The sequence below is a fragment of the Eretmochelys imbricata genome, chromosome 2 (assembly GCF_965152235.1).
Source record: "Eretmochelys imbricata isolate rEreImb1 chromosome 2, rEreImb1.hap1, whole genome shotgun sequence".
Classification (NCBI taxonomy): domain Eukaryota; kingdom Metazoa; phylum Chordata; order Testudines; family Cheloniidae; genus Eretmochelys; species Eretmochelys imbricata.
This window is the reverse complement of record NC_135573.1, coordinates 104,128,462-104,155,488: the sequence shown is the minus strand read 5'-3', so window position 1 is coordinate 104,155,488 and position 27,027 is coordinate 104,128,462. Positions and strand designations below refer to the sequence as shown.

At 40.5% G+C, this 27,027-nt stretch overlaps 1 protein-coding gene across 1 annotated transcript in view; it reads right to left on the bottom strand.

The window, feature by feature from the left end:
* Positions 1-27,027, bottom strand: part of CTDP1 (CTD phosphatase subunit 1) — a 174,645-nt gene that overhangs the window by 38,654 nt on the left and 108,964 nt on the right. Inside the window, exon 12 of the mRNA XM_077810532.1 lies at positions 13,850-14,025. Within this exon, the coding sequence (XP_077666658.1) occupies positions 13,850-14,025 (176 nt within the window). The remainder of the gene's footprint in view (positions 1-13,849; positions 14,026-27,027) is intronic.

Sequence of the window (27,027 nt, the reverse complement as noted above, 5' to 3'; positions counted from 1 at the left end):
ATGAAGTGAGCACTGTACACTTTGTATTCTGTGTTCTAATTGAAATAACGGAAAATGTAGAAAACATCCAAAAATATTTAAATAAATGGAATTCTATTATTAACATGCAATTAATCGCGATACATTTTTTTAAATTGCTTGACAGCCCTACTACTTTCCAGTAAAGAATTTAAAATTTTTTTACTAAAATGCCATTAGAAAAAATCTAGTTTCACTCAATTTACACAATACAGCATATTCTGCATATACAGCTTTGTAAATAGAACTGTGACTGGAATCCCAGGAGAGACAGCTGAGGTCACTCCATTAGGGTGAACTGCGAAGAATGGGGCAGGCAATCCCCCAAAATGGCAGATATTCCAATACTTAGATTTACCAAGTCAGCACAGAACAGTTTCTGTTATATCTCACTGGTTACTCAGAAGTCAACAGCATAGTTCCCTTAAAGTAACCCAGCCTCAGGCCTCCACCTAGTCACCCCAGTCAGACATGAGGAGGATTAATGAAAATCTTAATCATACAAAAAAGGTTGTATGAATCCCGAAGGACTGGACACATTACCTCCCAGATTAGTGAATACTCCAGATCTTAACCAAATATACGCTTACAGCTAATTCTTATTAACTAAACTAAAATTTATTAAAAAAAGAACAGAGAGAGAGAGCATGGTTAAAAGATCAATATACATACAGACATGAGTTCAATTCGTGAGGTTCAGATTCATAGCAGAGATGGTGAGCTTTGTAGCTGCAAAGAGTTATTTTAGAATTTAATCCATAGGTTACAGTCAAATGTCCAATATCATATTCAGGGTGTTTCAGTTAAACTGGGATCTCAATCTTGTGACTCAAACTTCCCCTGATGAAGCTTAAGCAGATCTGAGATGACAGGATCAGGACCCACGGGTCTCCTATACAAAATTCTAGCATACACTTGACCATACAGTCCTGGGTAAACAATAGGCAATCAGGGCGACTTTGAAGTAGGTTTATTTCCTAAGCATTGCCCGGTAATTATTCACACAGATTAACATAAGGCAATTGCCTATTTTTCCACCATTCGCAGATGATTTGCTGTATTTCAAAGAGATGAATACAGCCACCTCCTATGTTTACAGTTCATTTAAATGTTAAATTGTTCTTTTGATCTCTGAATTAACAGCATAGACAGGGACTGTTGATTACATTGTTGACCACTACCAATATACATGTAACGACACAAAAACAAACATCTCCCCATATGTCTTTAAGGGATGAATTTGAGTCATTCATCCTGCAGGATGCTTAACCCTTTCTGGTCACGTGTCACAAGAACTTTTCCATACAAAGTGTTGTGGACCTGATCCAGCACCACAGAAATCAATGGTAGTCTTGCCATTGACTTAAATGAGAGCAAGATCCAGCCCAATAATTCTAACCAAACCCCCAAATCCCCTATTACATTTACACTGAGCTTGCACATACAGAGCCATCCCTTTGCTTGATGGGAAATGAAACAGGAAGGGTGGTTGTGAGATTGTGCCATCAGATGTCAACACTATTTAAACTTCTGGTCAGTCCTCAGGCAAAAGATCAAGTTACTGGTTATGAGACAAAGTCAGCTGAGCTGCAGGTTGAACTCTAGAGGGTTTAAATATACTCTGCATGCATTCATATGAGTGTACCCATAAGCATATGTATTGCCTGAATCATTTACAATGTATCCTAGTTTTCTCATTGCTTTTCAGCTTTTCATCTATGACAGCAAACAGAATTGTCAATCAATTTTTATTTAAAAAAATTTATGATGTATACTAACTGTGTAAATTATTTACAAATGGTGTTTTGCACAATTTTTCTAGGGACCCTGCACAGAATTGAGTAACAAAATGGATGAGATCAGTCCATAAATGAGGCATTTGGAGCTCTTTTTGAAAGAGAAAAAAAGTTATACAAGACTAGAACTGTTCCTGCGTACATGACAAAGATAAAAACAAGCTGAACAGATTAGTTGCAAAAAAGAGATAAATAAGATGGAAAACTACTCGAGTACAATACTGTTAATACAAAATATTAAATGCCAAGGAGATATATGATTTAGTATTAAGGACAAAAAGATTCAGAGATGACTTAGTAAGTGAAGTATAAGCCAATCAATAAAGCTATTTCCATAAACAAATTCTATTCAGAGCTTAACTAAAAAATGTGTTTTAAAAAAGGTGCATCAACTCATTTTTCTGTGTATTCTCTTTGGACCATTATAGAAACCACTTTAATTCTGTATGGAAAAAATGGTGAATGATGGCTCAGCTCCCATCTCCCAGTAAACACATTTCAGTACAAGTGAAGTTAATGCAAAAGAAAAATGAGGGTAAAAAAGACTAAGATTTTCAAACAGAGCCAGGATCTAAGAAAACACATATGGAAATTTAGCAACTCTCAATCATGTAAATTTAAGAGCTACAGCTACCAAGATGATGTGCCTTATAGGCATTGCAGTAAAGTAATTAGCATGGTTTCTCTTAATGACCATATTTTTATTAAATTGTCATATTTTTCCAAGAAGAAAGACTTTCCAGAACAAAGGAGACAGACACCAACCAAGGTGAACAATGCACTAAAAATAGGCAAGGGAACATTTTTAAAAGATGAATAGTTTATGTCTGGGTGGAATGTATGGCAAGGAGATTAATATGAAAGACCCCATGTGTTTTCTAACTTATTATCTCCCTCAGCTGGACCCACTAGATCAATGGAGAGAGAAAGCATACTTTCAGTTATGCTACTAAAAATAAAGATATTACATTTTTATAAATAGGTTTCATTTCAGTGCAAAATGCAACGATCTTATGCAGAAAAATAAAACAAATTCTGTGGGTCCTCCCCTCCTTTGGTACAAGAAAACTTCATTTACTTCTCTAGACTATGTTGCTTGTATTTAAAACACTCTGCGTAAAATAGAAGCTAGTGGGGTTTTTTTTTTGGTTACAAGAAGATACTGTAACTGGATAGCTGCAAAACAGATTATAGTCAGAATAGTAGCTGATTTTTCAAATTTGGAAGGAAGGACCAAGCTTTTATGTTTTTCTGTTTGCTGTGAAGAGCTAAAAGAACCAAATTTCTTTTAACAAAATGAACTGAAGGACCAAAAACCAATTAAGTGTTCTTTTGGTTTTGCCTCTATTCTCTTCTCCTCCCCCATGAAAATACATATAGCATCTGTAATTAGCAGTTTACTTAGATAGCATAAAAATTAACAGCGAACCCTGGACTTTTGTTGATAATTGGAAATATCAAGACGACTCTCTGACAAGGGAACTTTTTTATAAAGGGCATTTTTATTCTTTAATAGCTTTAGATTAAAGAAAAATGACTTGAGCAATAAACAACTAAAGACAACAAAGCTTAACCTAACTATAATGAGAAGACAGAACTACTAATCATTCTGTCATGCAAATGTAGTATTTCCACTATCGTACACAAAGATTGAAGGGCCTGAATGCATATAATTTAATATGCAAGATGATGAATGGTGCAAAGAAAACTCTAAATGAGAAGTATAAATAGAGTAGAAGTCCTTTTACTGTGCAGCCATTAATGACATTGAAGCTATATCCGTAATGCCTTATTGATGAAACAGTATAAAATGTCCCAAAACTGGCATTCAAGACAATACTGAAATCATATAAAAGGATGTTGCAGTGTGCCCAACCACACTTAAAATATTAATACACCTTATCTTGGGCATTGTGGCTTTTTCATTTATTCTCATGCATTCCATCTGAGTGAAGTCAACTACAAGCCTGTTATGTAAACAACAGTAACATTTTTAAAGAGTCAGAGGGCACCTGCACTTTTAAAGTTCCCTACAGTGACTCAAATTTTTGGACAATATATTTTCTTGTAACAGTGTCATGGTGCATAACTTGCAAAGTTTAAACTTTTAAGAGGACAAACTGTTAGTCATTATTCTGAGGGCAGAATTTTTTTTGTATGGTTCAAACTTGGGATCTCAAGCTTGTGTGTCATATTTTAATACAATTAATCTGTCTATCAGAGCTGAAGTGCACATAGTTCTATTTCACAGACTTTGTTCTGTATCACAAGTCTTGTGCTGACCCTGAAGAGATCACTTTAGCAACTGTCCAAAGTTAATTTCACTTGTGTAACACACAGCACACTCTGTATTGTTTTTGACCAGACCATAACATGAAAATGATTTTTAGAAGTATGGTTACGGCCAGAAAACTGACTATACAATTGGAATCTTGAAACTGCATACACCTATTTACTGACAGCAAACGTGGCGATGAATAGTACTGTAGAGCCCAAATGACTATTGTAGTGTCAAAATAAATGTAGAGTTAGGTACTTATGCTGAATTTTATTTTGCTGTATGAATCAACATTGGTTTAAATTTATAGTACAGTTTTGTTGCTGTGTGATCTTATATCGAGCAAAATATTGGAGACTAGGACTGTTTACAGAGGGGACAAAATAGAAGGGGACATTATATCAGTACATAAATAATGCAGGTTCTAGAGAAGTTCATCATGCTTCACATCTTAATCCAAATAACTAAACTGATGGATGTTAGGAAAATACTTCCCTAAGGTAAAAGTATTATAATTACTACAGAATGGTAGCTGTTACTTTGGGATAGGGGGTGAGATTTTTCAAGGCCAAAAGAAGAATTACGTACCAAGTTCCCAATCCCTTAACTCCTCTTTGTGCATTAGAAATCTCCCCCTAAATAAAAGAAAATTGAGTGTTTTATATAACAAGCTAATGATAGTGACTTTTCTTGTGACCAGAATTTGTTTAATGCTCTACACCTTTAGATTGCTGCACATTTCAAATTCTATGAACTCTATTTAAGAAACCAGTGCAAATTCTGATTAATAGTCAAGCTCCACAGCATTGATGAACATTTGGAATAGATCCCTCATGCATCCATTACCACAATATCTAAACATTTCTACAAAGATTAGAAAGAAAAAAAAGAAATCACATGTTGTATAGTATTTTCACTCCAAGGCTACCTACTTTATATGAAGCAAAGATACCCAAAGAAAATAAGACAAGCGTCACAACTATGTTATCCAAGCACAACCGTCCTCTGTCCAGTAAGTTAATATTAATAATGTTCTATGTACTAGAAAATTTAAAGAGAAGATAGATGAGAAAATGTCACATCAGAAATAGACAAAGTAAATTGTGATCAATATATATAGCACGAGGGACAGCACGTTTCAAATATTATTTGTCCTAATTTTGAAAGGAAACAAGGGGTCTTTAGTATTTCAGAATGATATATACCAAGGGTATAGTGACACTAGATTTTTTTAATAGAATTTTAAAGTGCTAATGTAACACTGACAGACCCCGATCGATCGTCAGTGGGTGGTATGTAGCCAGACAGCCAGCCCCCCCTCTCAGACCAGCATTGCTGGGAACACAAGGGAGCCAAAACAACAGGGCACTTAACATCAATTCCAGCACAGCCTTTGAAGCTGTGAGAAGCAGGTGTGCTGCTACAATGTGCCTCTGGGAACATATACAATGATTAGGCTCACAGCAGACAAAGAAGCTGTGACAGACATGGCTCTTAGCCCCTACTAAATAGCGTGATGCACACACCCCAACATCCTAGGTGGGAAAATATTTACCCTAATAAAAGGAATGTCCAGTAGTCGAAACTTATTGTTTCTCTCCCTTGCAAGTGTGAACTACTCTTGCGAGAGCTGGCGTCGCCCAGACAGACCAGCCCCAATTTGGCAGAAGAAAGGAGAAAGAGAATAAAGGAGTACAGAGGTATAAGTAGGGGACCTACAGCACCATGATTTTTGAGTGCTTTTCACTATCTATCTGCTGGTCAGATAAGTGACAGCCTCCCAAGGCTTCTGCAGCTAAGAGGGTCCCTAAGCTTTGTCCCTTATTCGTCTTTCCGCGGAATTGAGTGACCGATCCTGGCTTGGCACCGCTGGAATCGAGAGACGCAAGGAGGGTAAGAAGCACCCACACCTGATCTCCTATCTTTAGTGTACACATATTTTGAAATAGAGCTCCATACTTTGTTTTCTTTCTTTGGGATTGTGCCTTCAGTTTTGTAACTTGTTTGTGTGTGTAACATCTCTACATTTAAATAAGTAGGCACTAGCAATTTTGTAACCACATGATTAGAATCTAGTTTAATAAATTTTGGTAACCATTTGTGCATAAGCCTGACTTGTTTCTCTGGTTTACTGTAAAGCAGCCAACACAATTAAAGAACCTCATCCGTTTTGGCTATAAAGCCTGGCCATTAGGTGAGAGTACTAAGAGCCTAAAGTTGAGTTGTGCCGCCTCCACGGGGCAAACTCTTGGGGCGCCTGTCAGTCAATCCTGACTGCCCACTGCGAAGGAGCTCTGAGCTCTAGCAGTTAAAGTCACAGGTGTTTAGGACCTTGGGGCATCCGTCAGCCTAGCCCGGGCTGCCCGCCGCGAAGGCACAGTGCGTCCTAGCGGTTAAAGTCACGGATGGTATAAAACGGGCATAGCTGGCACCTCACTAAACATCCTTGGCCATCAGCTAACAGTGGTACTGAAGCTAAAACCTCTGGAGCTTAGTGCATGAGCCTCTACTGTATGAGCTAAAAGCCATAGGGCACTTAGCTAAGGCTGTAGATCAGACTCATTAATCTCTCTCTCTCTCTACGTAGTCTTGGTGCCACTAGATGGGACAGAACACCACACCCAGGATGTATGTGGGCTACATACTTTCCTTAGCTGAGGAAGCGTGTCCCGAGCTTCAGAGACTTCCCAGTTGAAATCCTGGATGAGCCCCAACTTGTAACACGAACAGACCCCAGTTGTCGGTGGGCAGCTTCAAATCTGGGGCCTCTGGAGCTTAGTGCATGAGCCTTTACTGCATGAGCTAAAAGCCATATGGCTATTAGCTAAGGCTGTAGAGTAAACTCATTAATCTGTAAGTGGTCTCAGTGCCAATATCTGGGACAGAACAGCACACTCAGAAGGTGTGAGAGTTACACTAACACAACTGTAAATCCTGATGCATATACAGGACAAACATTTGAGGATAAACACAACTAGCAAGACATCTGTGTTGCAGAACAAATATTTTTGTAGTGTCTACACTAGAATTTAAAATGGTATTAGTTAACATGTTAATTAATGTATGTTAAACCATGGCTAAGAATTTAATAGTTGAAGTACCAGAACTCTAAAATTTAAACTAGATTAAAATGTATTAACCTGGCTATTACTACAAGCACACCAAAATAGGTATAAAATCAAGTCAGATGCGTCCAAGTCCAAAAAGTATATACAAAACCACATACTGTATCAAAAGGGTCAAAAAACTGGGGGAAGGTTAAAAGTTAATTAACTTAATACACTGTCCTATGCATTTCCTGTTCTGTATGCATCTGTACCCAAGACAGTAAGTCTATATAAAATATTCATAGAGACCATTTTTGAGAAGAATTCATTTATTTCAGAAGACCTATTTCATCCATTTTTCTTTCTAGCTCTTGTTGGCTGAATAGGTCTGCAAAGATCTCACAGATGACAAGCTCCTGAATACTACTGTATTTTGATTTATGGTTGAGCAAATTGTAAGAAGTTCAGTTTGGACAAATGTTTTAAGACTCCTTTCTCCGTAAACTCATTAACAGGCCACAGTTCTGCAATAACTCTTTTCAACTTCTCACAACACTGCATCAGATTCCATTTTACATCGAAGATCATGTCAAACACCAGAAAATCTACTCTAACTGCCTCTGTTGTACCCTTATAGCCAAGAAGGGTTAACCAGGGCTCCAAATAAAGTCATTAATGAATGCCACTCAGAGCACTAGTCAGACAGCGTGCAAGACACAGTATAATTTTATATATATTTCTCTATAATTATGCAAAGACACTGAATTAAGAAATTATATTTTAATACCAAATGCTGATTTACTGTATATTACTGCTTTTCAATATACAATATTAAAGTATTTGTTAGACAGCTTCTCCTGCTATTTGCTGTATTTAACCCTCTGGCACCAGTATCGTCAATATTCCGGTTTGCAAACACTGCTGGCAATTAGTGCCAAACAGTTAATTTGATAGGACTCAAAGGATTTCCCTTTGATCTTACTGACAGTAGAGCATTTTGGAGTAGGAATCCAGAATGTTATCTTCTGTAGGAATAAATGGATTAGTTTAAGAGACTTCAGAAAGCTTTTATCAGTGCTGAAAGCCACAGTATTAATTCTTCTATGTAGGGATTTTGGATAACACTAGAGCTTTTAATTAAAACAGGTTTCTAAATGGTACCTACTTTATTTTTAATATTAACAATGCACACTCATTTAAAATTGATAGTTCTCTTAATTAAGAATGAATGGTTAAGTATATTATGCTGCACGTACTCAGAGCCCCTCTCCTCTTAAAGCCCTTGCCAAAATCTCTTTCAAACAGAAGTGACACTAAATTCTGAAGAATAGCCTGCTCACGTGAAAATAGCAAGATGTTCTGCCAACTGCAACACTTGTGGTCAGAAGAGGATCCTGGATTTCATTCTCGAGTGTGTCACCACTGCCACTGGAAAAAACTAACCGAAGCTGCAATAATTTTTAAATTGCTGACGTATTCCACATAAAAGGAACCCAGTTTGTTAACAGACTGTTAGAAATGTGATGCACTCCAGTCATTTTAAAGCACTCTTCTAGGTGCTGCAATTGTGAATTTCATTTATAATATCAGGAATATTTTCCCCTGCCAAGTTACATTTATGATACAACAGGAATCCATCTATCCCTTCAAAGTTGGGCAATATATACAGAAATTTCGTTTGGTATTTTTAATTCTGGATCTTTCAAAAATTATTTTTGAATAAAGTCATTAAAAATATTACGCTTAATTCAGGAGTACTGCGCAATACCCATAAGTCTAAATACAGTAGTTACCATTAACAGTATGGCATTTTCCAACAACTCTCATCTAGAGTTACCACAGTTTTCTATACTTAGAACAGGAAATAGCTGTGTGAGCAGTTGGCAACCTATTTAGTGGCATCCACAGCACAAACAAAACCTATACTAGGATATAAAATAATTTTATTCTCTCAAGTTAGTGAAAATGTGAACGTATATTTAGAACTATTAAAAAATATATAGTTCAATAATTTTAAGGAAATAATGTAATAATTACACACCAGAGTCTTGAGTATTAATCCTTGTCCTCTGTGGAAAGATCATGAACTACAGTAACCATGCCTACAGAAAGCATTTTAAATACTTGACTTTTATCAATACAGTATTTAAAATAAAAAATCAACAACAATGTTGATATCTTTTATAGAGAGTTTATGAGAAGGACACTTACCCTAAAATTACAAGTGATAAAGAGAAATGTGTTTTCACATAAATCATAATGAACATGACTGGAGTAAGTTATGAAATGATTTGGACCTGATTAGTAATTTGACAAAATTAAACAAGAACTCTGATCAAATTTACAGGGGGTTATCTTATTTGCTCCACTTCAGCAATAAGGAGTTCCTAGAGGTCTGTGGCCAAGCTGATTGCTACAAGGGGAGGATTTCCCCTCAGGGCTCTTTAATCTTGTAGGGTTTAGTATTCTGTGTTTTCCCTGCTAAACCCTGCTATTAATTACCTTGAAAGGCAAGTAGTAACCCTTAAGTAGGGAATACCAGAATGGCTGCACAAGATGCTGTACTGATTATTTATTTTCTATTCAAATTACAATAAAGGATTCAGAGTAGCAGCCATGTTAGTCTGCATCTGCAAAAAGAAAAAGGAGTACTTGTGGCACCTTAGAGACTAACAAATTTATTTGAGCATAAGCTTTCATGAGCTACAGCTCACTTTATCGGACACATGCAGTGGAAAATACAGTAGGGAGATTTTATATACAATTGTTTCATGTTTTCTGTGTATATAAAATCTCCCCACTGTATTTTCCACTGCACGCATCCGGTGGAGTGAGCTGTAGCTCATGAAAGCTTATGCTCAAATAAATTTGTTCTTCTCTAAGGTGCCACAAGTACTCCTTTTCAATAAAGGATTCAGTACACAATGCTGAATTATGGACGGATACGCCAGGACAAATTGATCTCATTGCTGCATCCAGCAAGCACATTGCACTTGCGTTCTGAAGTGTGCTGACACCCTGAACTCTGCAGTTTTGGCCCAACACCTTAAATTGTTCAAGCTCTGAGACCTAACCCAGCACAGCATGGTTTGATCAAAAAGGAAATATGGGAAAAGGGGCTTGCTAACAGTTATACCATAGATACCGTAATTAAATGGCACTAGAACTAGATCTCATTAACTAGTTATAGTTTAAATAAAAGCAAAAGTAATATAATCCCAAAATAAAGTAATCTGATACAACAGCATGCAATCAATGCTGATTTTATGACAAAACAGGTTTTCTTAAATAATGTAATTGTTCCATACCAGACAGAGTAAGCTTGTTTTTCAGCTGAACTGAGAAACAGAGGAAGTAGTGCAAAAAAGATGTCTATAAGGCACCTAATTCCCCTATTTTGCACCTTCAGGGCTGCCATTAAACTCAGAAATCAGCTTTAAGGGCGCAGTATATTATGACCAGCTGTATATAGCCCACAGGGCTGCACTGGCAGCCAAGAATAGTTGAAAGGAGAGGTGCTCTGCCAACTTCCACTTCCTCTTCCCCTCCCCATCTGTAAACACCCAATATGCTAGGGGTTGTAAAGGAAAGGGAAGCAGAACCATTACAATGGCTCTGTACCACTTGGGGATCCTCCCAGACTGATTGAGCACTCCAGTGGTAGGGTTGCCAACTTTCTAATCACACAAAACCGAACACCCTTGCCCCGCCCCTTCTTTGAAGCCCTGCCCCTTCTCTGAGGCCCGCCCCCACTCACTCCATCCCCCCTCCCACTGTCGCTCACTCTCCCCACGCTCACTCACTTGCTCATTTTCACTGGGCTGGGGCAGGGGTGCAGGGGCTCAGACTCTGGGGTGGAGCTGGGGATGAGGGATTTGGACATAGGAGGGTGCTCTGGGCTGGGGCAGGGGGTTGGGGCGTGCAGAGGGGAATGAGGGCTCTGGCTGGGGGTGCAGGTTCTAGAGATGAGGAGCTGGGGGTGCAGGAGGGTGCTCCAGGTTGATATTGAGCGGTTCGGAGAGGAGAGGGGGATCAAGGCTGGGGCAGGGGGTTGGAGCACAAGAGGGGGTGCAGGCTCCAGGAGGTGCTTACCTCATGCAGCTTCCAGAAACAGTGGCATGTTCCCACCTCTTGACTCCTGTGCGGCAGCGTGGACAGTTGGCTCTGCATGTTGCCCTGTCTGCAGGTGCTGTCCCCGCAGCGCCAACTGGTCTCGGTTCCTGGCCAATAGGAGCTGCAGAGCCAGCGCTTCAGGCGGGGGTAGCGTGCAGAGCCCCCAGCTGCTCCTACGCATAGGAGCCGGAGGAGGGACATGCCGCTGCTTCTGGGAGCCAAGCGATGCCGTAGTAGGCAGGGAGCCTGCCTTAGCACCACTGTGCAACCGACCTGACTTTTAACGGCCTGGTCAGCAGTGCTGACTGGAGCCGCCAGGGTCCCTTTTTGACAGGGCATTCCGGTCAAAAACCAGACACCTGGCAACCCTGGCCAGGTAACACCTTGCTCACAAACCTTTGCATGTAAATGATATAAAGGGACCATAGTGGAGAATGAGGGTCAAATATGTATGTCTTGCTTTGTTTTATTATAAAGAATTATATATTTAGTAATAAACTAAGGCTATGTCTAAAATGCAACCAGATAGGTGATTAGCAGCTCATGTAGACATACCCACACTAGTTTTAATCTAGCTGTCTTGCTAAAAAGAAAAGTGAGGACATTGTGGTGAAGACTTCAGAGCAGGCTGCAAAAGCAAGTATACACCCAGGAGGGTTTGCCAGGTTTGAGTAGCCTGTGCTGAAGCCTGCATTGCCGCACCCTCACTTCTATTTTTGACAAACCAGTTAGATGAAAGCTAATGCAGGTACTTCTGCTTGAGCTGTTTATCACACCTCTACCTGAAATGCAGACAGAAGCCGAAGAGATGGACTGTACAATCCAAAATCAGTTAATACCAAAAGATCAGTGCAATTTCAGGGGTTGTCTACACTATTCCTTGCAGTTTGCCCGAGTAAGCATTTTTAGTGTAGCCCTTACATGTACTCGGTCACACCAACTTACTTGATTAATTTAAGTGATCATATATATAAGATTAAGTGTAAAACCAGGATAGCAAGTCCTACAGAGGCTTTCTATATAGCTCCTCAATACTGACTAACCCATAGCAAACTGGCTGTCCCAGCTGAGGCGCTCCTCAAAAGCATCAACATTGTCATACCATGTGGTGGTTTCCCAACATACACACTTGTACCACTAAAATACCAGTGAATTCATTTATGGCCTAATTCACATACGACTATAGGACACTAAATGTACAGAAGCACACAGCTACCATTTAACCCACAGACTGAGATGCTTCAGTCAATTACAGTAAACTCACTCTGTATAGAAAGATTTCTCCGAGTTATGATAAAAAATAAATTTTTTTAACAGGTGATTTAGACAATCAAAAGTTGACAGCTTTAAAATTTACATTTCTCTTCCATTACAGAGAAATGTATTTGCCTCCAATATGACAGCTGCAGACTTAAGTTGTTGATGTGGGATTTAAGAAATCTAAGTTCTTATAAATGTAATCATCTAAATGGAAACCCAAAGGAAAGCAGAGGGAAGGCATAATGAGCATCCTCACGTCACATTTGATTCTTTACTATTTGGTGGTAAATGGATACTGAACCTATCAGTTGGAATTTTAAGACAATAAATGGTCTCATCTTGAAGGTAATACTTTATTTGTTTTTATATAGCTGCGGACTTGGAAAAATTAAGTTTTAGTGGGCTTCAAATGTAGGGCTATTCAATATAGCATTCCTTTATTGTGTTTATGATTTAATGCTAACTCTGGTTTTAATATAAAATTGGTTGATAGTGTTCCCTCTAATTTTTTCCATCCATGTGCAGAATGAATTTTTTTATGTGCACCATATTGTGGTAATGTGCAGATGTATGCCACCAGTAGAAACCAAAAACCTAGATATAATATATATTTTTAAAAAGTTACCATAGGGATAATTACTCCAGCCAGGACAGGTTAGGCGTTTTAGAGCACATTATTCAAAGAATTAAATTTAAGTGTAAGAGAAATAAAAATTATGAAATGAATAGACCAGTCAAAAAAATTAAACAACACACTTTGAAAGAAGTATCAAGAAGTAACACCACCACCACAAGTATGTGTAGGGAGGTGACAGAGGGAAAGAGAGACGCATTGCTCCTTTAAGTACGCTGCCCTTTTAAGTAGATAAGCACGTTCAGACAAGAGCAGCTGCCAGGAAGCTCCCTCCGTCCTGAGACCTATCGTGTTTCTGCCCTCCTGTCCCTTCTTCCCCCCCCCTCCGGCTCTGTGGAGATGGGGTACAGGGGTGGGAGGAGGGGACACCCTGACATCAGCGCCACCTCCCCCCCTCTGCACAGCAAGCAGGAGGCTACTGGGAGCAGCTCCAAGGCAGAGGGCAGGAGCAGCATGGCAGTGAGGGGAGGGACACCTGAAGTGCGCAGCACTTCATAGCCTGCTGGGTGGCCACCCAGCTTAGAGCGGACTTTGGTCACAAGGGCTGGGGAGGAACTGTGCTTATTTCTTATGAACATTTACTGTAGAAAACTCCAATTCTTTGTTTTTAGAAGACTGTATATAAAGCATAAGTGAATCCCATTTTAAATATTTTGTTGAATTTCTTATATAAAAACCACTCTTACATTTGACAAACTCATACCTGGGGATACTGCCTGTTAAGCTCCTTTCACTTGATGAGGATGATGATCCAGGCCTCTCTTCTATCTTCATTCCTAGCGATTCTGTTGCACTACTCTGTGGTTTCTCTCCTTCCTCTTCTGTCTTCTTTTTCTCACTGTCACTATCATCACTGCCTTCTCCTAAGATGTCATCAACCTGCCAATTGGTCAAGAGTCAGTATGTGCTCTACTGAGTTATTAATTATATCACTCTCTCACACAGTTACTAGACTTGTCTTAATTATCCATTTTAAAATGTCTTATAAACAGCTTTCTTGCTCTTTTTGCTTAAAAAAAATGAAGTTCAAGTTAAAGGTTTCCATAGTAATCTTGACAACATTTTTATGCAGATTACACTAAATTTATATTCATGCAAGTATGATACATACTAAGCTATAGTAACCACCACCACCACCACCACCAATATAATTCCATTTTAATGACTTTTAAAATAATGTATAGGAATTCTATAGAAACAGCCATGAAGCCATATTATTGATTCTTGGTTATATTATTGGTAATGGGCAAGCTCTTTAGAAATTAAAGGGACAAACTTTGCACCACCACAACAGTGTACAGCGGGTCATCTGTTCAAAAACATATATTGAAGTACATCTTCAGTTAATAAGAATTTTTATTTTTTCAGGCATTCCTATTTAAAAACCTAATTTTAACAAAAGGTTTTTTTCCAAATGATACTGTATGACAGGAACCGAAGATACAGAAGACACTGTTTTAATCAGATTCTGTCTACTTGCATGCCATTTAAGAAGGCAAGTCTATCAAAACGTTTCTACATTTAATTAAATAGCAGTTTGTCTTTTGCTTCTAAGAAGTTAGCATGGATTTTATGCTAGTCTAAAATACCCTTATTCATTCTAGGTTTGCAGCTGCAGAAATAAACATTAAAACACAACAAATACATGTGCTGTGTTGAGATGCCTCAAGAGGTTCCATACTTTTAAAAATAAGCATTTGAACTACAGGTGGGGAAGGAGTAAGAAGGTGTAGATGGTGTTGCCACACACTACTTCTCAATGCGAATGGTAGTGGGCAATGAGAAGGGAAGCAGGACTGTTGGGTTCTCTGGGACAAGTGACTGCAACTCTACTGAACCTTAAATTTTCTTCAGAAAGCAACATGTCCTGGCAGCAGTGAAAAAGAAGGTGGGTTAAGGCCCCAACTCCCCCAGACTATCAATGGTCTAACCATTTTCAATGCTCAAATCCATAGCATGCTAGTATTTTTAGGCCTACCGGGGTCATCTTATTCCCATGACTGACCAAGGTCACAGCCTGCTGCAGAGCTACTGTAGGAGGCAAACACCAGGCCTCAAAGAAATGCCTGGATCTTTCTAATCCCCCTTCTCTGTTTAAGCCAGGATAATGCCAAATTCAAAGGAAAAGGGGGAATACACTAACTCCTGACTTCTTTGGGGTTAGGATAACTAACATCCCTGTAATGTTTTGGTGCTAAGCCCAGACCAGTGAGAGGTCTCACTGCCTCCCTGTAACCCTGGGTGCCTTCCATGTTCTTCTGCTGTCTCTCTCAATCGGAACACCAACAGACAAGCATGTGGTTCCTTGAGTTTCTCTGTGCTGTGCAGCCCTGGTTCAGAGGTCTGACCCTAGCACCCTACCTGCAACACAGCAGCCCCAGCCTCATCTCCACCAGCAAGTTACTACTTGCAAGGTGACCCCAACACATCCCCAATCTCAAATTTCCCCCAAAATGTCTGCCCTGAAGTGTCCCACTCCCCCCTGGAACACTCAGGGAAGTAAAGTGGGTCATTGGTCCTTTAAAGAGACAAAAGCACATCTTATTACTTTAACAAGAGTTCATCACTTAAATTCAAAACACGGCAGTGTTTACTCTTAGATTAAAAGTAAAACAAGTTTATTTACAGAAGAGCAAGGATTATGTGATATCAAGTAAAGGAAATAAGGGTAGATCAGTTATAAGCAAATAAAAAAGTGAAGAACACATCTAAAAGCCTGAAACTTAATCTAGTAAAATACAGTCTTTGTTCAAGACTGTTTCTCTCACTCTTGTCTTCTTTCCAGCTTTTTACTGGCTGGCCTGACCAGGACCCAACACAGAGATCAAATTGCTTGGTTTCTTTGTCTCCTGAAGGTGAAGGATAATTTAGGGAGTGGTTTCCCCTCTCTTTATAGAGCTGTCTGAAATATATTCTTCTGAAGGATACCACCAGATAAAGTTCACCAATGCATGCTGAGTAAATGATCCATAAGGTTTGGAGGATAAGGCTCCATGTTGGTTCCTCCCACGCTGGTGGCCGCTACTATGGAAATTATCTATTCCTGCTATAATCTCTAATATAATGAAGAGCCCATGGAATTTAGCTACAACTGGTTTGAGATTGTGGCCACTTTCCTTTATTGGCAAAAACCTGTTTATCAGTGCCCCTTGACATGCATGCCTGGTTTAAACACCTTTTAGTCAGGGACTTTAAAGCCTAGTATTCGTGAGTATCCATAATTTCACGTACAGCATTGTTACATATATTGTACAGTGATATTATGACCCTTGTGTTAATTTTTAAATGGCATCTCACCAGGCATATTTTGTACAAATGTCATTGCAGTAATGTGTAGGGTGTGAATACAGGGGTGGCTAAGGTCATAACCCCCTTCCCGAAATAGTTTTTGTTTCCACTGTGGGAGAGAAGCAGCCGCCAAAGTAGCAATAATGTAAACTGAAGGCAAATCAATTATACCATGTGCCCACATGCCCACCACTGCTTTAGGGTCTGAAAATATGCACTTGAGACAAACCACACGATTACTCCCAAGTTCCAATATGCCCATACCCTGTTCTCAAAGGCTATGAATGCCCCCACCTCCTTAACCTGACAAAAATGACTCTCTACATGCAGTGTGACAAAATATGTATACCTTATGAATCCCAAAGAGAAAGGGCAGGGATTTTGCAGCAGTGGACAGTAGATCAAAAGAGGGCCACTTGCTGTTGATGCTTAAAAGAAATGCTGGGAATTAACTACTTAGAGCCTCAAAGAGAAGTCTAGGTCATTTTAGCCCTCCAATCATACTAATTTTAGCTCAAAAATCAATTTAATGTCTTTCAAATGAGGTTGCTTTTGCCACATTGCATTCTAACTCATAGCTCTTTGGCATTTTTACAAAAACAGAAAAAGGAATCAAAATTTCTGAAGTCTTTGAAGATGTTGACAGGCAAGATGAAAACACCCACTAACTCTTCGATGTGGTGTACTTTTAAAAATAGTTTTAATGCCCGACCATTTGGAAAAATATCACATATACACATTTTTCCCAATTATGCCATTTAAAGATAATTTTTTTAAAAAATAAGGGAGATTACAGTACAGTCTATTCTAGGTCACATGGATAACACTCATTTTTATGTGGAAATCTATGAGGAATTTAGGACAGGAGTAACCATGATACAAAACAGCACATTACTCATGTAAATCAGCTCTGTTATATTCAATCCCTCTATTTGGGCCATACATGCTAACCACAACTGAATGTGGTGATTCGTTGCCGGGGGGGGATGGAGGGGGGAGAGAGAAAGGGGGACAGGACTCCTTCTAGCTCCCTACTGCATTTGGGTTACAAAGGAGGGGAAAAGGGAATGGACTTACCTGAGTGGACAGTAAATAGCTGGACCAGAGGGGGACAGTGACCCATCATGTGCACTGGTGGAAGAGGAAGGTATTTATACCCCTGCTATCCAGAAGAAACATTCTCTCTCAGTGATCATTAGCACCCACCCTCCCATCCACAGATCAGAACAGAATCAGGTTTTTATCATCTACTGTGGGCGTGCGCTAGTCATCTTTTTTTTTTTTGGGTGGAGAGCATGCCAGATTGGCTGAGGGGGGTGGGGTTGTTTGCCTTCCCCACAGCAGTCTGGGGAGGTAAAGAGGTTAGATCAAGATGTCACAACTCAATAGGCAGCCGGTGTCCCCTATGCAAGTACATGTTCACAGAGGGGATACAATTCTCTGACAAACGTGTGTTGAAAGGGGATTTACAGGATGGTATCCCATAAGGAAGATGGAAAGAGAGGGGCTGGAGCTCCTAATATCCAGCACAGCATGGAGACATACACCCCTTCTAGTCTCTCAACGGTCATATGATAGGAGGCTGACAGGTCGCAGAAATGGTCTGGGTCGGGGCGCGCAAAGGAATAAAAAGTTGGCTGCTTTTGGAGGGGCACTGTGTGTCTCTCACAGCCGGAGGACCTGGTTATCCCCACCCATGGAGCTGGCACTCTCCCTTCCTCCCACGGACAGAGGAGCTCACTCTCACCGGGCAGCTGGAAGAGCTAGATCCAGGGCCAGAGGAGCTGCCATCTCCTGCCCTCTCCCATAGGAGTTCACTCTCCCCCAGCCCCAGAGGAGTTCTGTGCCCCTGCTGATTGCGGGGGGTGGGCTGTGCCCTTGCTTGCTCACCTTGTGCATGCTCCTAGTCTGGATGGTACCAGGATGGGAAGGGTAAGAGCTGATGGCAGCCCTCCCATGCAGGTGGAAACAATTAAGGAAAGAATGACAACCTGCACTCTACAATTTATTGTTGGTATTCCCAGATATGTTGAGTGAATAAAGTTGCAGCCTAATTAAACATCCATTGCCTCTTCTCTTTCATCCTTTGTGGCCAGGACAAGGAATCTCCCTAGAGGATAATTTCTCTTGCAAGTCCCAAACAGGAGGTGTGAAATCTTAAGACCAAACGCTACCCAATGATACACTGCACTGAGAGCGCTCCCTGTTTTATTTAGCTTATTTTAAATGTGGCTGGTGTCACTTCAGAAGAGTGTCAGTGGGAAGACAAATAAAAACCTTTCTAAAGTAATTTTAATAGTAATGGATATATTATAAATACCTGAATGCAATAGCTAGAAGAAAAAACAGGCTGCAGTTCTTGAAAATATATAGACACAGGTAGTAACACACTTCCTTCTGAGATCTCAAACCAACATGTGAAGCAGAGGAAAGGATGGAGAGTGTAGCTGGGAGTGATAAGCAGAATATCATGCAGTGAAACCAGCATGCTTACCTCCCAATCCTCTCCTTCAGAACCAGAGAAGTGCCTGCCTCTGCTTCCCAGAGGAAGCAAAAAAGGACAAGTCTTTCTCCCCTTCTCTCTCTCACACACATTCTCTCCCCCCCCGCCCGGCCCCACTTTTCAGTGGAGAGACATCTATTGAAGAGGCCAGGTTAGAAGGAAGAAGGGAGAGGAAAAGAGAAGGGTCTTGAGAGACTCAGGACCTTGTTTGATTTCCCCTCCTGGCAGGTTGTACAGATAGGCCAGAGAGGATGAATGTAGAGGCAGATCACAGGGCTCATAAAGATTTGTAAGAGGGACCTCTGTGGGACAGTTTCACTGACCTCTTTAGAATCCCTCCCTCCCTCCCCCACACCATTTGTGGCAGTTCAGAGGGAAAGGAAGTGATTCTTCCCAGTCCCCTGCCTGAAAGATGAATACTGGAGGACCCAGACCCTCCATACTTAGCCACTGTTGTTTCAGAGAGCAGCTGCATATGCTACTTTCTGCTGCTGCTTCTCCTGAGCTTATGTTGCTAGGAACAGGTGTCTCAGAAGGGGTAAGAGAAGAGGAATAGTGGCAGCCTCACAACTATCTAAAAGTAAAGAGACCATACCTATTTTTGGAATTAGTAAAATCATTTAAAAGGCATGACAAACGATGCCAGCTACGATTCAATTATTTATGGCCCTGAGCTGCAACTCTAACTTTAAACATATGAGATAAGGCTACTGCATTCATTGTATAATGTAACAGAAGAGGATAGTAGCCCATATTATTCTATCCTTTTGTAGAGCGACTTTTATACAAAGTGAAATTTTACAGGTTAACTAGCGTACATTGATTAAACCCTGTTTTGTACAGACACTTTTGTTGACACTTATGCTGTAATATCTTTGCACTGAAAGATTTTGTTTACCATCTCATCTTGCTAACAAAACCTGTAAAAGAGCCATAATGCATATTTTCAGCAACTAAATGTGACCTCATACACCAGTAATGTCTTCATTACAACATTAGGCAGAAACTGTGTTATGTAGGAATTGACATGTCAGATCAGACCATCGGTCATCTAGTCCAGCATGCTGTTGGAAAGTACCACACAAAGATGATCATTAGGGGCACAGAAAAAAAGACTGAAAAAACTGGATTGGAGAGCAAACAAATTTGAAAGGACAAGATGAAAAGCAGATAAAATAATAAATGGCATACATAAAGGAAATCAGGACTCTGTTCTCCTTGTCTCACAGCACAAAAACAACGGGACCTTCAACAGAACTGAAAGACAGCAAATTCAAAACCGATAAAAGGAAATGCAATTTCCCACAATGCATAATTACACTATGGAACTCATTGCCACAGGATATCACTGAGGCCAAAAATGTAGAAAGACAAAAAGATATTAGGCATTTATATGGATAACAGGGATATCCAGTCATAATAGAAAATATGAAGAAAAGAGCTCTGGAAAGGTTTATTTAAAAAAGCCTCAATTATGCACCTCTAGTAGCTTAGTAAGATTAAAAAACATTAAATGAATATGACTAGTTAGGAAAATTACAAGAGCCATCTACTTCCCTCTTGATTAAAGTGAAATTTACAATTAGCTTGACTAAGGGATAAACTATCTGTACAGTATGCCACTGCATAAATAAGGAGAGTGAGAGTGTATTTTAACATCTTCCTCAGAAATATCCAACATTGGCCATTGGTCTGACAAAGATAGTTCTGTTTTAATACAGTGATTCTTATGTTCATGATACAGCAAACAAAGAACTAATGAGATGAATATCTCAGAAAATTTATTTTATTAATGTTTTCCTAACGAAACTGCCTCAGTGGAAAACAAACATTCTTCCAAAACCAAAAGAGCTAATATACCATGACAATCTAAAGAAAGATACCTAATAGACAGAAGTCTGGTACAGTACTAAGTATACTTTATATATCTGTATGAGGTATTAGAATTTAAATTTTCTTATGACAAACAGATGGCACATGGTACAAAACTAACTCACTCACTCAGCAAAACTTTGTATATATTTTAAGTCCTTCCTGAAAGCTTAAGTCTAGCTTTCAGATAAAAACCTTTACGTACTAAGCAATATAACTACAAACTACAGAATTGATGACTACCGAAGTTAAAAATTTTGCAAGGCTGCAGAGAAATCTATCACTGCTCCAGTGGATATGGAAATGTATTTTAACAACACTAAGTGACATGGTCAATGAGGTGAAGTTATTGTATACCGTGTTATAGGACTTTCCTATAGGAATATATTGATCTAGCTTAATAGGGGGCTGAGAGAAAAGTAGGAAAACATCGTAAGAGCTACAGGTAAGCAGCCTCCCAGCAAACACTGGGGGCTACAGGCAGAAGTGACAGTTCTGCCAATGCTGGGAACCAACAGATCAAAAGGGCTATAAACAGTTAAAAAGCCACTGTCAGGAAGTGAAGTGGGTGTCAATTTTTAGGAGCCATCCAGGGGAACACGCTGATACAGAGAGTCTCTCTGTGCAGAAGTCTAAAGAAGTTGGGGCCTTCCCCAAATCCAGGGATTAGTAAGCCTTAGGGAAGGCAGGCATCTCTCTAGACTTGTTTATTGCTCTAGGATCTGTTCTCTCTGAAATTTTGTTCTAAATAAATAATACTTTGATATTACTCCTGGCGGCAACAGAACTTCAGAGTCTGAGCTTAGGTTAGATCTGCTGAAATAAATCACCCCAAGACCCATTTGGAGATTCACTGGGAGGAGAGGGCTTGACCCTTGGACAATTCAGCAATGGCCACAAAAAGGTTTGGCAATGGGCAAAAGGATCGAGCCCTGAGTAGGTAGAATGCCAGTGCATGGCAGACATTAAGGGAGTATAGGACCCTGTCAGTGTGGGAGGTGTACAGTTTGGGGTGGAAAACAAGTAGGTGGATACACTGATTCAGGTGGAATTCTGATACCACCTTTGGGAGGAATTTACCTTGTCCTTGTGGAATACAGTGTGTTGGTGAGGGTCTTTCATCATGGCTGCTAGTTCACTTATCTGCATGGCTGAAGTAATAGCTACCAGGAATGTCACTTTCATCAAGAATTGGGAGAGGGAGCAGGATGCCAACAATTCAAAGGGTAGCTTTGTGAAGGTGGAGAGAAAGAGATCAAGATCCCACATGGGTGTGGACTTCAGTACTGGTGAAAAGATGTTGAGTAAACCCTTCATGTAGCAGACGGTGCTGGGGTGTGTAAACAATGAGGTGCCATCCACAGGAGGGAGAGATAGGCACTGAGTGCTGCCTCTATAGAGTTGAGGACTCCGCCTGATGTTTTGAGGGTGAGAAGGTAGTCTAGGACAACTGGTAAAGATGCTGTGCCCAGTGAGTGGTGGTGGCGGTGAGCCCATACTATGAAGCTACCTTTAGTTTGGTAGCATGCCCTGGTGGATTCTCTCCTGCTCTGAGTAAGGATTTTTCATACTGGGGAGGAGCATGCCTTGTCTACCTTCGACCCCCATACAAATACCATGCCGTGAAGTGAAGAATGCCTTGATTGGGATGCTAGAGCCTCCCCTGATCTTGTTAGAGTAGATCCGGGACTGTGTGGTGGCAGAGTAGTGTGCGGGTAGAGAGTCTGAGGAGGTCTGTGAAGCAGAACTGATGGGGCCAGAATGGGGCTATGAGTATCATGGTGGACCGGTCCTAGTGAATCTTGTGGCAGGAGGGGAATGGAAGGAAAGGCATAGCACTGATTGCCTGTCCAGGGGAGGTGGAGAGCATTGCCCTGTGAGTCCTCCCTTACTGCTCTTCTAGAACAGCTGGGCAGCTTTTGGTTCTTGTGTATGGCAAAGAGGTCCCACTGGGAGTGTGCGCCCCATTTCTCAAAGAGACACCGTAGCATGGTGTAGCTCCCACTTGTAATTGAAGTAGAGTGTCCTGGCTGAGCGAGTCTGCCAGGGAATTATGGGTGCTTGCGAGGTACGTGGCTTGAAGTGTCACATGGGTTTTGATGCACCAGTTTCAAAGGCAGACAGACTGAGTAGAGGGAGGTAAACTTGGCACTGCCCTGCTTGTTGGTGTGCACCACTGTCACAATGTTGGAGAGAAGTTGAATGTGGGAGGGACTAAACAAGTGAGGGAAAGGACTGACACACCACATGGACTGCCTGCAGTTCTAGCACATTTATGTGCCCCCTGTGGCATCTACAGTTCCTGGGCCGTGTGGCAGTCCAGGTGGGCTCCCCAACCCCCAAGGGAGACGTGTGTTTTGATGGTGGCGTGTGGTATGGGAGGGGTGAAGGGGATGCCTACCATGACTTTGGAAGGATCGGCCCACCATGCTTAGGAGGGCAGTACAGTCTGGGGAACAATGACCCTTGTCTCCATACGCTGTGCTCGGTCTGTAGATGGAGAAGCTAGAGTCAACACATATGGAGATGTGCATGCAGTGTAACATAGGTGCAGGTGTCCATATGTCCAAGGAGAGACAGACAGCCAGACCACAATGTGAGGTCTGGGATGCAGGTTCGCAATGATGGTCATCCGTGTTGTGATGCGGTCTGCTGGAAAAAACCTCTTGCTCCGATGGAGTTGTGCTGCGCTCCGATAAAGTATATCGTCTATGTACGTATCAACACTGACTTCTCCTCGTTGATGCAAATACCTAGCAATGCCAGGAGAGTGCGAGGATTGTGGAGGTCACTTCCTGGAGCAATAGTACCACGAGAAGCCAGTCGTTGAGGTAGGAGTATACTGAGTAGCCAAGGTGGCGTATGTGGGCTGCTACCACAGCAAAGACCTTTGTGAACACTTGCGGAGCTGGTGCTATGCTGAACATGAGGACCCGAAATTGACGGTGTTGGTGTCCTACCCAAAAATGGAGAAACTTGTGGTGGGGGTTTGGTAAATATCCATGTGGAATTAAGTGTCCTTCACATCAAGAGCCACGAACCAGGCTCCCTGGGGGAGGGAGTGAATCGATGCCAGTGTAACCATACTGAATTTGGACCTTCTGATAAAGGTATTCACCACCTGAAGATTTGGAATGGGGTGGCACTCTCTACCCTTCTTTGGGATGAGGAATTACAGTGAGTAGAAGCCTCGTCCTTTGTAGTGAGGTGAGACAGGCTCTATGGCTCCTTTGAGGAACAGAGCATCTGCTTCATGTTGGAGAATGCATTGAAGGGATGGGTCCCCAGCGACAGTCTGGGAGGTGGTGATGTCGATGAGGTGGGAATGAGAGAAATTCTATGGAGTATCCAGTACCCAACTTCTCATGGTGATATTGCCCCAATTGTGGGCAAACAGGGCAAGATGGCCCCCAAAGACTATATGGGGCGCCGCACGTGGCATCGGGGGAGGTTTGCAGGTCTCGACCTGCATGCCAAAACTGAGCTTTTGGTTACTATTGGGAGAGAATCAAAGAGGTGGTTGTGGTGGAGGCGGGGAAGTGCGGTTGTCAAGAACGGTGCCGCCTACGTGGGACCTCCTGCTGGCGCTGTGGTAGCAGGCTGGGTAGACAGCATGTGGGCATGGAAGGAATGGTTGCCTCTGCTGTGTCTCAGGACCGGGGTATACATACTAAGGGACAGTAGTATCGCCTGGAGTCCTTCAGTGAGTAGAGAGATTCATCTGTCTTTTTGTAGAACTTGTGCTTGTCGAAGAGGAGGTCCTTGGCTGTATTTTGGAAAGCCAGACGACTGTAGCCATGAGTCCCAGCTCATAATGACCGCGGTTGCTAGAGAGTGAAAGAATGTGTTGGCCATGTCCACAGTGGCCTGGAGTCCCACCTTGGCTATCAGTTGCCTCTCATCTACCAGTGCCTGGAATTGCTGATGTTGGTCTGGTAGTAGTTTATCCTTGAATTCTGCTAGCCTATTGTAGTTATTAAACAGTTCTTGCAACTTTATGAACAACACTGGAATAAATCAATAAGCTTGCCTATGTAAGTATCCGCAAGCAAAACCATACCACATAGCATGTGTTGCAAACGTATTGGTACAATAATCAGTTTTCAAAACAGAGGAAACATTTTCAAAAAAGTGGTTTGACCTGTTGAGTTGTACAGAATATTGAGTCATTAACAGTATCTTCAGTTTCTGCTTATAGTGTTAGAACGTCAGTCTAACAGAAATGCTGCTCATAGCATTTTAGAAGAAAGCTTTAATTAATACTAAAGCTTTTTATTGACATACAGTCCAGTGATTGTTGGTTTATTTAAATACCACTGCATAGCTGCTAAAGACAGTAAGGAACATCTGTCTTACATAATACAGCAAGTATGATTCACGTTAAAAAAGAAAAAGTGATTCATCCCCAAAGGTTACTGCTTAAGGTCTCCCTTCAAGAGGACAAATTGTGTGTCTTTTAGCAAACAGAATTAAAAGCCTTCTGACAGTTCCTTGAAGTACTTGCCTAAAAAGGCAAACAAAATTAAATAAATAATCCAACACTCAACCAAAAGAAAATTAAAGATACTTCATTTCTTGTCTTTGAGAAAACTAGCCCAACACCGCTTCATGCACATATAAAATATGAAAGACAAATAACACCTCCTAGTTCAAACAGAGCACCAAAGTCTTTGTTGAAAAGAACATGCAAAATCTCTTCCACAGTGTCAAACAAACCATTTTCACTGGAAAAGTGGTTCACTTTAGAGGCAAAGTAATTTTATAGTCAAACTGAATTAAGATATTGGAATGGCTTACCAGTATTTTAAACAAATTAAAAGAAGAACGGTGAAGAAAAGCAACACCACTTTATTGGAGGACAGCTGTAGAAAGGTTTTAGCATAAAAGGGTTAAGGTTCTCAGGTTGGCTATGAAAAATATATGCGCTCTGTAACTAGTGTAGGTGGTTAAGCCAACGTAACAAGGCCTTGAAAAATAAATTCAAAAGTTAAGAGGAATGTGGCATTTAACAAGACAAGTTCTGGAAGCATGTTAAGCTTGGAATACGGCTAATGAGATAAAATAAAGGTTTCTGCACAAAAGGCCTCTAAATTATAGAAGACTGTTACAAACTGGTCCTAATAGACAAAGAGAAGTTGTTTTGTTATGTGATAAGCTTATAGTACATTCCAATGTACCAGTGTTATCTTAAAATATGGGTCACTGTAAGATGATAAAATGCTGGGTGCAGCTAGTTTTAAAATAATCTGAAAAGAGGACCAACCACCATACCTTGTTTTAGCCAAGCCTAAGAAAGGGGTCACACTCAAACAGTTCAAACACTTTTTTTAAAGCTAAGATAATAACCGGTCAATGTGACATCACTTGTTTGTTACACTGTATAATGGAAGCAGACTTGCTAGGAGTATTTATAAGATCCTATCTGATCATGCAGGAGCAAGTCAGGATGAGTGTGTTATATCTCTTGGACAGAGTATCTCCACTCATGAGTATTCTGATCAAATGCTTATGAATGTTTTTTACTATATGGATTTATTATTATTTAGATTTTTAAATATGTTTAGAGCAATTATATAAATATAATTTGAACTTTGGATTTAATAAATGAATTTATGGTTAAATTAATGTCTGAGAGTACCTTGTATTCACATAAATTAATAATTCCAACTGCAACAAATTCACAGAGTTTTTTGGGAGGATATATTTACAGCACATATAGGCTCATGTTGCTTTGTGTCTTCTGGAAAGCAATGACTAGATATTCACTGAAGTTCTAGCAACAAATACAAATCATTTGATTTAAGAAACAGATATAATCAAACTTTTAGAAATAAAGGCTCAAAAGTCATTCACTGCTCCTAATATTTAATGAAAAAAGTGTTTAAAAATTCAGTTTGTACAGAACTGAGAAATGAAGTAGAATCATAGGGCAAATACAGCATCAGAGAACAGTTGGCTCTGATACTTCATTTTTCTCCCATAGCAGTTATTAATACACAAAACTTCAACTGAATGCATGACCTCTCCTAATATGGGTAGCATTTCCCTATTAATTCTTTCCTGAGATTACAGAAATCTCTTGCATTGATTTCACAAGAAAGCCTAGTCTGTTCATTTCACCTCATAAAGGACATAGTGGAACTGGGAAAAATTCAGAGAAGGGCAATGATGATGAAGGGTAAGGAACAGCTTCCATACAAGGAGAGACCAAAAAGATT